This window comes from Petromyzon marinus, chromosome 39 (genome assembly GCF_048934315.1).
Source record: "Petromyzon marinus isolate PM22_M1 ecotype Great Lakes invasive population chromosome 39, UKy_Petmar_22M1.pri1.0, whole genome shotgun sequence".
NCBI lineage: Eukaryota > Metazoa > Chordata > Hyperoartia > Petromyzontiformes > Petromyzontidae > Petromyzon > Petromyzon marinus.
In genome coordinates this window covers 8,064,855-8,078,668 of record NC_133705.1, presented here as the reverse complement: position 1 = coordinate 8,078,668, position 13,814 = coordinate 8,064,855, and the positions used below count along the sequence as shown (strand labels likewise).

The window sequence follows — 13,814 nt, the reverse complement described above, 5'->3', positions numbered from 1 at the left end:
AGCATCACAACACCTCACAACAACGAGCAGCACAACACCTCACAACAACCAGCATCACAACACCTCACAACAACGAGCATCACAACACCTCACAACAACCAGCATCACAACACCTCACAACAACGAGCATCACAACATCTCACAACAACGAGCATCACAACACCTCACAACAACGAGCAGCACAACACCTCACAACAACCAGCATCACAACACCTCACAACAACGAGCATCACAACACCTCACAACAACCAGCATCACAACACCTCACAACAACGAGCATCACAACATCTCACAACAACGAGCATCACAACACCTCACAACAACGAGCAGCACAACACCTCACAACAACCAGCATCACAACACCTCACAACAACGAGCATCACAACACCTCACAACAACCAGCATCACAACACCTCACAACAACGAGCATCACAACATCTCACAACAACGAGCATCACAACACCTCACAACAACGAGCAGCACAACACCTCACAACAACCAGCATCACAACACCCCACAACAACGAGCATCACAACACCTCACAACAACGAGCATCACAACACCTCACAACAACCAGCATCACAACACCTCACAACAACGAGCATCACAACACCTCACAACAACCAGCATCACAACACCTCACAACAACGAGCATCACAACATGTCACAACAACGAGCATCACAACACCTCACAACAACGAGCATCACAACACCTCACAACAACGAGCAGCACAACACCTCACAACAACGAGCAGCACAACACCTCACAACGAGCAGCACAACACCTCACAACAACGAGCAGCACAACACCTCACAACGAGCATCACAACACCTCACAACAACGAGCATTACAACACCTCACAACAACGAGCATCACAACACCTCACAACAACGAGCATCACAACAACGAGCAGCACAACACCTCACAACAACGAGCAGCACAACACCTCACAACGAGCAGTACAACACCTCACAACAACGAGCATTACAACACCTCACAACAACGAGCATCACAACACCTCACAACAACGAGCAGCACAACACCTCACAACAACGAGCAGCACAACACCTCACAACAACGAGCAGCACAACACCTCACAACAACGAGCATCACAACACCTCACAACAACAAGCATCACAACACCTCACAACAACGAGCAGCACAACACCTCACAACAACGAGCATCAGAACACCTCACAACAACGAGCATCACAACACCTCACAACGAGCATCACAACACCTCGTTGTTAGTTACCTTGTTGTTGTTAGTTACCTTGTTGTTAGTTACCTTGTTGTTAGTTACCTTGTTGTTGTTAGTTACCTTGTTGTTAGTTACCTTGTTGTTAGTTACCTTGTTGTTGTTAGTTACCTTGTTGTTAGTTACCTTGTTGTTAGTTACCTTGTTGTTGTTAGTTACCTTGTTGTTAGTTACCTTGTTGTTAGTTACCTTGTTGTTAGTTACCTTGTTGTTGTTAGTTACCTTGTTGTTGATGTTATTTACCTTGTTAGTTACCTTGTTGTTGTTAGTTACCTTGTTGTTGTTAGTTACCTTGTTGTTAGTTACCTTGTTGTTGTTAGTTACCTTGTTGTTGTTAGTTACCTTGTTGTTAGTTACCTTGTGGATGTTAGTTACCTTGTTGTTAGTTACCTTGTTGTTGTTAGTTACCTTGTTGTTAGTTACCTTGTTGTTTGTTACCTTGTTGTTGTTAGTTACCTTGTTGTTAGTTACCTTATTGTTAGTTACCTTGTTGTTTGTTACCTTGTTGATGTTAGTTACCTTGTTGTTAGTTACCTTGTTGTTAGTTACCTTGTTGTTGTTAGTTACCTTGTTGAAGTTAGTTATCCTGGTTGTTAGTTGCCTTGTTGTTAGTTACCTTGTTGATGTTATTTGCCTTCTTAGTTACCTTGTTGTTGTTAGTTACCTTGTTGTTGTTAGTTACCTTGTTAGTTACCTTGTTAGTTACCTTGTTGTTAGTTACCTTGTTGTTAGTTACCTTGTTGTTAGTTACCTTGTTGATGTTAGTTACCTTGTTGTTAGTTACCTTGTTGTTAGTTACCTTGTTGATGTTAGTTACCTTGTTGATGTTAGTTACCTTGTTGTTAGTTACCTTGATGTTAGTTACCTTGTTGTTAGTTACCTTGTTGTTGGTAGTTACCTTGTTGTTGGTAGTTACCTTGTTGTTAGTTACCTTGTTGATGTTAGTTACCTTGTTGTAAGTTACCTTGTTGATGTTAGTTACCTTGTTGATGTTAGTTACCTTGTTGATGGTAGTTACCTTGTTGTTAGTTACCTTGTTGATGTTAGTTACCTTGTTAGTTACCTTGTTGATGTTAGTTACCTTGTTGATGTTAGTTACCTTGTTGTTAGTTACCTTGTTGTTAGTTACTTTGTTGATGTTAGTTACCTTGTTGTTAGTTACCTTGTTGTTCGTTACCTTGTTGATGGTAGTTACCTTGTTGTTGTTAGTTACCTTGTTGAGGAGGTCGTGGGTTCGATCCTGACCTTGACGCCTCCTGCTGCTGTATATTTGGAGTTTGCGTGTCTCTCTCTCTCTCTCATCATCATCATCACGGTGGCTAGGAGATGTTAACAACCTCGCCTGGTCTACAGGAGGTCGTGGGTTCGATCCTGACCTTGACGCCTCCTGCTGCTGCTGTATATTTGGAGTTTGCTTGTCTGTCTCCCCCCCCACCCCCCGTGGTTTTCCCCTCCACATTTAGAATCAAGAACATCACGCGTTGAGAGTGTGTGGTTGCTTTACATTTCCACACGATAAGCCCACTTCGTTGAGCTATCATTTGTGATAGCCAGCTCGCTTCTGGAAAAGAGCTATGTAGCTCAGTGGGCCTTACCTGGTAAAATAAAAAAAAGTATTTTTTTTTCCTTTCACTAAGTCCGGCCGTGCCGATCTCAGACTTTTGTTTGTGGAATTTCTGCCCCCCTCTTCTGCGCCTCCACCGCCCCCCGCCCCCTCTTCTTGGTCTACGATCGGTGCTCTGTTCTATAGGCTCGAGATGAGTTGAAAAAGGAAATCACAATAACAACAAAAATAATTAATCATCGTTGAGGTGACCAGCTCCGCTCAGATCCATCGGCTCGATTCCGACCGGCCGGCTTTCTCGAGCGTCACGAGTTGATGGGTCCTCAACGCCGTCCACCATCGACTTAACACAGAGACCCATTGGACGCATACAGAAAGAATTCGAAGACTGGAGACTCGAAAAACTCCCATGCATGCGTGTAGGTTTGAACTTCTTTCGCACCGTATAAAGCCAACCGTGCTAATCGAAGTAAAGACTGAACCATGATTTATACCAGATTCCCAAGTGCAGTGCATCGATGGTCTTAGCCCCGGGTCACCAATGACCACACGAAGAAAAAACAAAACCGAATCGCAATTGAATCAGAATTTTATTCGAATCGGTGTGCATGGAGGTGACTATTGCACTGTCTTCAGAGAAGAGGAATTTTCTAACAGCACAACGTTATACGTCTTAGCTGTGGGTTAGGTGCCGATAGGACCTTTTTGTCACTTCTTTCAGGGACACTCTCAATGTGGGATCACGCAAAGCAGCAGCAGCAGCATCGTCACCCTGCTGAGAAAATCCGAAAGAGAGACTTGAAACTCGGTGATAATTCCCTGGGTGGACAATCATAGCAGCAACAACAACAACAAATAGCCGTGTAATAACGCCGATCGATTCGGAGGCTTGGTTAATAGAGGTACAGTGAGGGAAAAAAGTATTTGATCCCCTGCTGATTTTGTACGTTTGCCCACTGACAAAGAAATGATCAGTCTATAATTTTAATGGTAGGTTTATTTGAACAGTGAGAGACAGAATAACAACAAAAAAATCCAGAAAAACGCATGTCAAAAATGTTATAAATTGATTTGCATTTTAATTAGGGAAATAAGTATTTGACCCCCTCTCAATCAGAAAGATTTCGGGCTCCCAGGTGTCTTTTATACAGGCAACGAGCTGAGATTAGGAGAACACTCTTAAAGGGAGTGCTCCTAATCTCAGCTTGTTACCTGTATAAAAGGCACCTGTCCACAGAAGCAATCAATCAATCAGATTCCAAACTCTCCACCATGGCCAAGACCAAATAGCTCTCCAAGGATGTCAGGGACAAGATTGTAGACCTACACAAGACTGGAATGGGCTATAAGACCATTGCCAAGCAGCTTGGTGAGAAGGTGACAACAGTTGGTGCAATTATTTGCAAATGGAAGAAACACAAAAGAACTGTCAATCTCCCTCGGCCTGGGGCTCTATGCAAGATCTCAGCTCGTGGAGTTGCAATGATCATGAGAACGGTGAGGAATCAGCCCAGAACTACACGGGAGGATCTTGTCACTGATCTCAAGGCAGCTGGGACGATAGTCACCAATAAAACAATTGGTAACACACTACGCCGTGAAGGACTGAAATCCTGCAGCGCCCGCAAGGTCCCCCTGCTCAAGAAAGCACATATACATGCCCGTCTGAAGTTTGCCAATGAACATCTGAATGATTCAGAGGACAACTGGGTGAAAGTGTTGTGGTCAGATGAGACCAAAATGGAGCTCTTTGGCATCAACTCAACTCGTCGTGTTTGGAGGAGGAGGAATGCTGCCTATGACCCCAAGAACACCATCCCCACCGTCAAACATGGAGGTGGAAACATTATGCTTTGGGATGTTTTTCTGCTAAGGGGACAGGACAACTTCACCGCATCAAAAGGACAATGGACGGGGCCATGTACCGTCAAATCTTGGGTGAGAACCTCCTTCCCTCAGCCAGGGCATTGAAAATGGGTCGTGGATGGGTATTCCAGCATGACAATGACCCAAAACACACGGCCAAGGCAACAAAGGAGTGGCTCAAGAAGAAGCACATTAAGGTCCTGGAGTGGCCTAGCCAATCTTCAGACCTTAATCCCATAGAAAATCTGTGGAGGAAGCTGAAGGTTCGAGTTGCCAAACGACAGCCTCGAAACCTGAATGACTTGGAGAATATCTGCAAAGAGGAGTGGGACAAAATCCCTCCTGAGATGTGTGCAAACCTGGTGGCCAACTACAAGAAACCTCTGTGATTGCCAACAAGGGTTTTGCCACCAAGTACTGTCATATTTTGCAGAGGGGTCAAATACTTATTTCCCTCATTAAAATGCAAATCAATTTATAACATTTTTGACATGCGTTTTTCTGTATTTTGTTGTTGTTATTCTGTCTCTCACTGTTCAAATAAACCTACCATTAAAATTATAGACTGATAATTTCTGTCAGTGGGCAAACGTACAAAATCAGCAGGGGATCAAATACTTTTTTCCCTCTCTGTATGTTTTTTTAATATTTAGGGCCCCTTTATAACATATGCTAAGGCCCCGCACTAGCTTAATCCGGCACTGTCGCGAGTGAAAATGACCCCCTAACCCCCCCCCCCCCCACGACGATCGCCTTCTCGCCGGGGTTGTACCATGTGCAGTTTTGTTCCCCTTGTTTAATAAAGGCTTCAGGAGACGGTTCTAAATAATCATTCTTACATGCAGTGTCTTGTGACTGAGCCGCAGAAACTATACGTCCTTCAGATTTTCAAGGGGCATTTAATGCATCACACCAATCTGATTTCATGGCACTCTAACAAGGAAAGGCTTTGTTTCACGACGTTTTCATAAGTATGTATTTTATTCTGTACGTCATGTATGTTGAACTTCTTTTGCGCCGTACGCAGCCAACCGCGCTAATCGGAGGTGTGGGGGATGGACAACAAACTGAACACAAAAAGCAGTTCTGAATAAATTAGTTTCTAATCGAGATTATGTAAAAGTGCATAGCTCCAGTGGCGTCCTAATATCGGAAGGAAGAGCGTTCCAGACGGCCGCAGAAGCGCATCTGGATTTGTTACGTAAACAAAACGCCAAATAGTTACTTCAGCCCACCGGTGTGTTGGAGAGCTAAATCCACATCTACAATTTGAGTACGACGTTTTGCTGGTAATTACATCCAGCATCATCGGGTGATTTGCCAGGATATGAATGAAGAGTCTTCAAACTTGATTTGGCGCTTTCGTGACTGCAGGAATTACGCTTTGTTTTTTTTTCGGTAAAGTCACGTAGAAATAAGAAATAATAAAATTACGTAATAGCGTACGACGTTTCGATTGCAACACAAGCAATCATCATCAGGTACAGAAGAGCTAAATTTAGGAGAGAGAGGAAACACATAACCGCAGATATATATACAGACACCCAAGCGGAGGGAATTAACACAGATACACCAGGGGATACAGAGAGAGAGACGGAGGAGCACACTAAATCAACACAGGGTTAAGCAAAATTTGGAGAGTCTTCCCCACGCGAATTGAGTCATGGGGGCTTGTTTGACCAAATGTAAACGACAGCGGACCCTGAGGTGGTCTCCTAGCAAGATTCCGACGGCGGTGGTGGTCGGTTTGGCTGTCGAGTGACGCCGACAATCGGACCGTGGAGCCAGCGATGAATGTGCTAGAAGGGAGCGTGGGACGTGGCGAGTCGCCGTCTTGTACCCATCAGGATTCTTCCACGTTGCTACCTCAAGATGTGTTTGCACCAAGACCGTAATTATACTATTCAAATATGCTCAAAATGTCGCCCCCCCCAACAAATTGCTATAAAAAATAAAAGTAATAATTGCTATGCTATGTAAATAAAAACAACAATTTGCTAAACCTTGGCCACAATATCTGGACTTGTCTTCATATAAATCAATGCATAGATTGCTGTTTATCTGTTTGTATGATTGTGGTTATGGTTGTACTTTATTAATCCCTAATCTCTGCCATTACATACAATCAAACAAGAAATGGTAAAAGAGTAAAAACAGACCAATGTAATACAATACACTATTAAACATTATTGTAAAAAAATGAAAAAGGCCATCCCATGTGTTAAGTGAATTTTTAAATGTTTTAGGCAGGAAATGGCAGGAAATAAGTTTTCAAATTTAGATTTTTTTTCTGGGTTGGGACCCCCTGGAAGATAGGGTCCCCCCCAATGTTGACTCCATGGCTACGGCCTTGGTTTGCATTCAGATGCTCATGTAAGTTACAACTGTAATTGTACATTTCTGAAATTGTCTGCGTCACAGGCAGCAGTAGCAGCCTATTATCGTCGTCATCATCACCACCGATGCTCTATTACATTAAAGAAATGAAAATTACTGCAACAAGCGAAATCAAAATGAACAAGGTAGAATGACACTTTATTTCTTGTCAGACATCAATATGAAAACGATCTCTGGGCGTATATGTACATCTCGGGGAGCCGGAAATTAAGTTTTTAATGGCAGTAGATTTATTTAGCGATTTTGAATCGAAAACGGCATGCGGATCAAACAACAACGAAAAACAAAATCTCCCGAAACAAAAATAAATCCTCGCATGGTACTCGACTCGATGGGGAATAAATTACAAGGGGGGGTGGGGGGGGGGTGGGAATGTTCGCCCGCCAGTGAACGCACAAAACTTCAAACCAACCTCAATGCCAGTGTTGTAAATGGATTTCCCACCTCCACCCACACGTGTTTTCATTCCCCCCAGGAACAAATATTTGGTTCGTATTTCTAGTCCATTGGGACACTTCTAGTTTCGATTCAAAGTACATGAATTGATTATCACAATATCAGGACCAAAAAGTCGGTAAACTATCCTAAAAGCAAACTGAGCAACTGGTTCACAAAATTGTTCAGAAGTCACATTTTTTGTTGTTAAATATTTAATTTTGAAAGTGCATGGCTTTAGATTCGTATGCAAAGCTAGATTACTTTGTTTACATTTTTTTATTATTATAAATAATTGCAAGGGGAAGAAATATGAAATATTCCCAAACATTGGTTGACACGAGAGGGAACAGATGATATATTTAGATTTAAAGCTTTCGTGACTGCAGGGATTCATATTATTGGTTCTTTCGGTAAAGTCACGTAGAAGGGAAACAATAAAATAATAAAAATATAAAACAATTAAATTCTCACGTTTCGACTGCAACACAAGCAATCATCATCAGGTGTGAAAACCACAGCAAGAAAAACAAACCGCCACTTTTTTTCAAATTTTCTTGCTGTGGTTTTCACACCTGATGATGATTGCTTGTGTTGCAGTCGAAACGTCGTGATAATTGTATTGTTTTATATTTTAATTATTTTATTGTTTCCCTTCTACGTGACTTTACCGAAAGAACCAAGAACAAGATGATATATTCTCCGACAGCAGAGTGCAGCAACTGTGTGGAAACCTTCCGTGAGCCAATGAGGACGATTAAACTCCCCCCCGCCCTTGCCGCAGGTTTTTCACGTTGTGTGTCGGCCAACGCGAGGCAGGAGGGCATGGGTTCGATCCCGACACCCTTGACGCTTGCTGTATATTTTGGAGTTCGCTCTCTCTCCCCGTGGTTTTGCGTGGATTTTTCTCCGGGCCGTCCGGGTTTTTCCCTTCCACCTTTCGAATCAACACCGCGTTCAAGGGTATTTGCCCGCTATACATTTACACGCGATAAGCCACTTTATTTGTCATGGCCAGGTCTCTTCGCGTGAAACTCCACGTCCAGGCAGAGAGGGGAACAAAGGAGGCCGTGCGAAGGGCTCCAAAACGCCCACCCAGCAACCGCTCCGCAAACACCCACCACACGCAGCGTGGCCGAACGCTGCGACTCCCAACTATCGTACTCGTGACGTAATCGATTAATCCATGTATTATTGCTTTGATTAATCGATTAATCATACTGTTAACAAAAAAAACTCGCATACAAAGTCGCATATCATTTGCATACGTTAACAATCAACACGCTGGGCATGCACTGTGGGAAGAGAGCGCTGTGTTTTTTGTGGCGCCACTCTGCGGCGTTTGCAATTTTTGAAACGGCTGCCGAGTAATTGATTTTAAAAAATAATCAATAGTTTACTTCTCTCCTCTTGCTTTCCCTAACCGTCAGTTACAGCACTACTCATCTAGCCTTGCTTTCCCTAACCCCTTGTGTAAGGTGACTGAGTAAGGTGACTGGGGGACAGCCACATTTGTCGGGCAGAGAATTGCACATAAGGTCGAGGGCGAGTGAAAGGCATGGAACGATGCAGACGTTCACCGATAAAAATCGAATTTCATGCTCGTGTTGCGCGAGTCGAACAAACAGCGCCCACGTGATCATCGATTATTGAAGACTGACAAATAATATGCAAATGTATGAAGCTTCATATTACATTTAAGATAACGTGGCGAATACGATTATACAAGGCAGAAAAAATAAAAAGATTACAAAACTTAGACCCCCCAAAAAAAGATTCTTGAATCGAATCGTAACTTCAAACTGTGACGATTCATCGAATTGTGGGAAGTGGGGGGGGGGGGTTAGGCTATTCCTTCCGGAATAACTTGTCTAAAAAAAAACACATTTCCCTTCACCAAAAATAAATCTCCTAAATATATTTTTAGGTGACGGATAGAGGTTTGGTCCCATGCCCGAGGGAGAATGGGGGAGAGTGGAGAGTACCACAATGGGAGAGTGACAGAATGGGAGTGTAATAGCAAGGAGAGTGGGAGAGTGATGGTCGTAACGGAAGTGATGGATTTTGGGGAGAGTGTGTGTTTGGTGTAGGCCAGCAGTTGAGAGGCAGATTCGTACGCCCTGAGACACGGCTGGGAAGATGACAGTCGGCCCAAGCGACGTAAAGAAACCACGTGGATTTTTACCGATCCTTGTACGCTTACGATACACGCATAGAATCGTGCGTGATTTATGCAAATTATATTCCATAGTGATAAGATTTAGCCGAATCGATATAAGAAAACTGAACAACCGAAAGAGAGGAAAGATAAATAATACAACTGAAGACGGTTATAAAAAAACGAGACAACAGAGCTCTGATTCTCGTATCGAGTTGCCACCGTGGGCTGGGGTGAATCGTTACCACTGGCCTAACAACTCAGAGAATGGGAGAACAGAAACGAGAGGAATAAATAACGATTGCGATGGTAAGAAGACGGACGGATGAAGGTTAATGAAGGATGGAAGAAAATCAGTAAATTAACAGAGAGGAGGAAAGATTAAGGAGACAGGAGGTGAGAATGTGTGGAAGAAAATTCATTACATGGGTCGGAAAGGGGCTGTGACAAAGAGACAGACCAGACGAACCAGAAGATGGTGGAAGCATAAGAAGCACCTACATAACCCGAGATGAGTCATAATGACACTTAAAACAGCATTGTTAGCTGAACTTGCAAATACATTGACATTGCATTTTAATACGAATGATACGATTATAGTTGTAATTGAATCCCCAGATATGAACATTACATTTAAGGGTTTTCATCAGTCGGCCAGAACACAAGCGCAGATGCAGCCGTCAACAAACTTAAACCGTTACGAACACGAGGTGAGCACATGCGGACGAGGCTGGTGGCAGTGATTGGCTCTCCACGAGCATCAAGCCGACACCGCGGTGATCTTCGTAACGGGACCACGCGTGAGTGCACACGCATGCGCCCGTGCGTGCATGCGTCTGCCTTCCGCTGCCAATATGGTGAAATGCACAACAAGCTCACGTTTGTCTTTAAGGCGTTGTGACCAAGACATTACCGCAAAGTCTAAGTGGGTTTTTTTGTTCATCCCACATTTAAATGCTTGCAATTTCTGACACGTTGCTACGTGCCAAGAGTAAACAGTGACATTTTTGGGAACCGTTATTTCTGTAAAAAGGCTGCTGGATCGAGGAACAACACTGTGCCTACGCTTACATTTCAAAACCGTTCACCCAGCGCGACTCACCGCTTGGTCGATATGCGTCGAAGTGCCTTTGAAGTGGATCCCAAAAACGTCATTTTAAACGCATCTCAATGACATCTGAAAAAAATACGTTTTGAAACCTCTATACTTTAAATTGTAAACTGCCACCTAATGCTTTATACGTACATTTTTATTTAATTTGCTTGACATTCAGACCCTGTATAATGAAGCCGTGTTTTGACCTTTGTTAACGTGTGTTGCAGGATAGTCGATCGGCAGTTCGCGTATGGTGGGGTAGAGCGTGGGTCAGCGGGAGAAGAGGAGGCCGGCTCCTCCGTCTAGGGGAGGAGGGCCTTCCACCAGCAGCAGTGGCGTGATCAAGCAGTTGCTGGACTGCATCTTTGCACTTTTCACACGTGTACTTCATTGCTTTTGTAGCCAAGTAAAGCCCTTGAGAAAAAGGGCCACGTATTCTCACTGAGCTCTCATTTGCTTTTCAAATAAAGAACTTGGTATAAAGCGGAGGTCTGTACGCTGCCCAAATTAAAAGGAGGGTGCAAGATCCGTGAGAATGGAAGAAACGTGAACTAAGAACCTTAGGCTGAGAATTCGAGATTTTATCGATTTATCCCCGGAAGATTTAATCATAACGTTTCCCAGTGACCATCATTAAGACAGCACTTATTTTTTTTCTAAATGAATGGAATTTGACAAAAGCTTCTGGATGTATGTAATGTCTGAAAGTGACATCTGGATTTGTTTACTTTATAGAGGGAGAATCAGGTGGTCCTAGACACAGCACATAAGAAGGGCCTGAGCCAGGATTTGAACAGGGGCAGGGAGCCGACTGCACGGATGGCTGGGGGGCAAGGTCGTTCCAGACTGTGGGGGTGTTGAGAAAGACATTGAAGCCAGGACCTTGAACAGGGGTAGGAAGTTGACAGCATGGTTAGCTGGGGAAAGTTTCGTTTCAGACTACGGGTGAAGGCAGTTCCATTGAAGCCTGGAGCTCAACAGAAGCGGGGAGCTGACAGCATGAAGAGCTGAGGGAAGGACATTCCAGCCTACGGGAGAGTTGACAGGCAAATCCGGAGGGGAGAGAAAACCAGCCTGGGCGTCAGCCCTGCTTATTGTCATCGTCCTCGTCGCCACCGCTGCCACCACCGCCGGCGCCAACGCTGCCGTCCCCGTTGTGGTATTCGTCGTCGCCGAAGCCATCGGCCAGGTGGCACTGCCGCTTGCGCACGTTCCAGTGCAGGCACTCGGCGAGGCTCTCGAACCAGTCCTGCACGGGGTCCTCGCAGCACACCGACGGCACCGGGAAGCATGACGTCGTGATCTTGATGCTGCGGCGCCGGACGGGCGGGGAAAAAGAAAAAAAGAGAAAAAAATGAGGACCGGTGTCATTACCGTTGTCACCATTAACTAGAACCGAAACGGGGGAGCTGCGATTGCCCACCGACGCGTTCACCGGGAATCGAATCCAGCGGGCACGCTGCAATCACTGAGCGGCTTGATTCGGTCCGACCCGAAAACGCATTGGAGAGCTGTACAGAACAAACCACGAAAACCTAGGCACTCGGAAAAGTACGTGTTAACGGTGATACGTAATTGAGTCAAATGAGTTCTACCTCCGTATACATAGAGCTTAAAGGCTGTTGTTGTTCCCCCCCAAATCTGCCAAGTTTTGCGCGAGGGGGTAAGTTTCCATTACCTCACACCTCCCCCCCCCCCCCCGACGTGACAAACCACACCGAGCCCCCCACCCCCCCCCACGAACCTGTCTCCGTGCCGGATCTCCTGGCGGCGGCGCCCGTCGAACGACACCCACGCCGTGTTGCGCGCGTCCGGTGACAGCATGATCTGCTCGCGCACGGCAACGTCACGCGGCATTAGAACCGTGAGCCACGCGGAGGTGGCCCAGTGGCTCGAGTCTCCACGCTTTGCAGAAATGTCAAGCGCCAGTGCAGTCCCAGTTCAGTGCTGCATTGCACAGCAACTACGGAAGCATTATTGGCACGGTTGGCTACGTACGGTGCGAAAGAGGTTCAACATACGTGCGTACGTTATAGTGCACGTTCCGGAATTGGCTTGAGATTTTCAGTGATGTCAGTGACGTTTGTTTTTTAACCTTGCTCATGCCACTGCTGGCAGCAGGGCCTGCTCTAGAAAGCCCCTCTTTGGGGTACGCTTATATAAAGGGAATACAAATGTGGTCTTCGTGGAAATCATTGGGTATCATTGAGAATACAGATGTAAAACACTGAGCTAAGATGGCACAGGGGTCACATGGTCCGGATGGGGGCACCCCCCTCTCCCCCTCCCCGGGCAGGGCTCACATGTATTGCAATCAGAGCATGTCGGTGACTGTCATATGAACAATGGGATTCCGTTACAAACTCAGATGCACCGGGGGGCACTCCGCCCTCGAATTAGCCCGGTACGTCGTGGACGCTGCAGCGTAGCTCACCGCCGCGGAGGAGGGGGCCAGACCGAAAAGCTGTGCTCAGCGAAAACACGGTGGGGACCGTGGGGCCGGAGGAGCATTGGGGGGGGGGGGGGGGGGGGCGGCGGGGAGGGAGGCGAGGGGGGGGAGGAGCACTCACCGTGAGCTCCACGCCGGCCGGCACAACGATGGGGCGAAAGGAGAGCGAGTGGGGGCAGATGGGGGTGATGAGGATGGCCGGGACGTTGGGGTGGATCATGGAGGCCCCCGCTGCCGCAGAGTAGGCCGTGCTCCCGGTAGGCGTCGACACGATCAGGCCTGGAACCGCCAACCAAGCCGCCCCCACCCCCCAGCAATGAAAACGTTAAGTGACTGAAAAATAATCTGACCTTAACACGTGCACTCCGACCTACACAGATCCACGCCACCGTTCAGAAGATAAAACTTTGCGAGTCCTCAATAGACGCGGCCTCGCCGTGCCATGTTGATCGTGGGGGATGTTTGGCCGTAGTTTACCACGTTGATCAGTGCGAGTTGATGAAAGGAGGGGTGGCTCTGATGTCACTTGCCACTGATGTTAGCCGTGCCCAGGAATCGATCTCCAGGTTCATAAGCTCCGTGAGCTAACT

At 45.8% G+C, this 13,814-nt stretch overlaps 1 protein-coding gene across 2 annotated transcripts in view; it reads right to left on the bottom strand.

Annotated features, from left to right (window-relative positions):
• Nucleotides 1–7,197: 7,197 nt before the first annotated feature.
• The window catches only part of NADK (NAD kinase), a 59,289-nt gene continuing 52,672 nt past the window's right edge, over nucleotides 7,198–13,814 (bottom strand). For both annotated transcript variants that reach the window (XM_032968340.2, XM_032968341.2), the window contains 3 exons: nucleotides 13,346–13,503; nucleotides 12,520–12,602; nucleotides 7,198–12,085 (listed from right to left, as the gene is read on the bottom strand). In XM_032968340.2, the coding sequence (XP_032824231.1) occupies nucleotides 11,857–12,085; nucleotides 12,520–12,602; nucleotides 13,346–13,503 (470 nt within the window). In that variant the 3' untranslated portion in view covers nucleotides 7,198–11,856. The remainder of the gene's footprint in view (nucleotides 12,086–12,519; nucleotides 12,603–13,345; nucleotides 13,504–13,814) is intronic.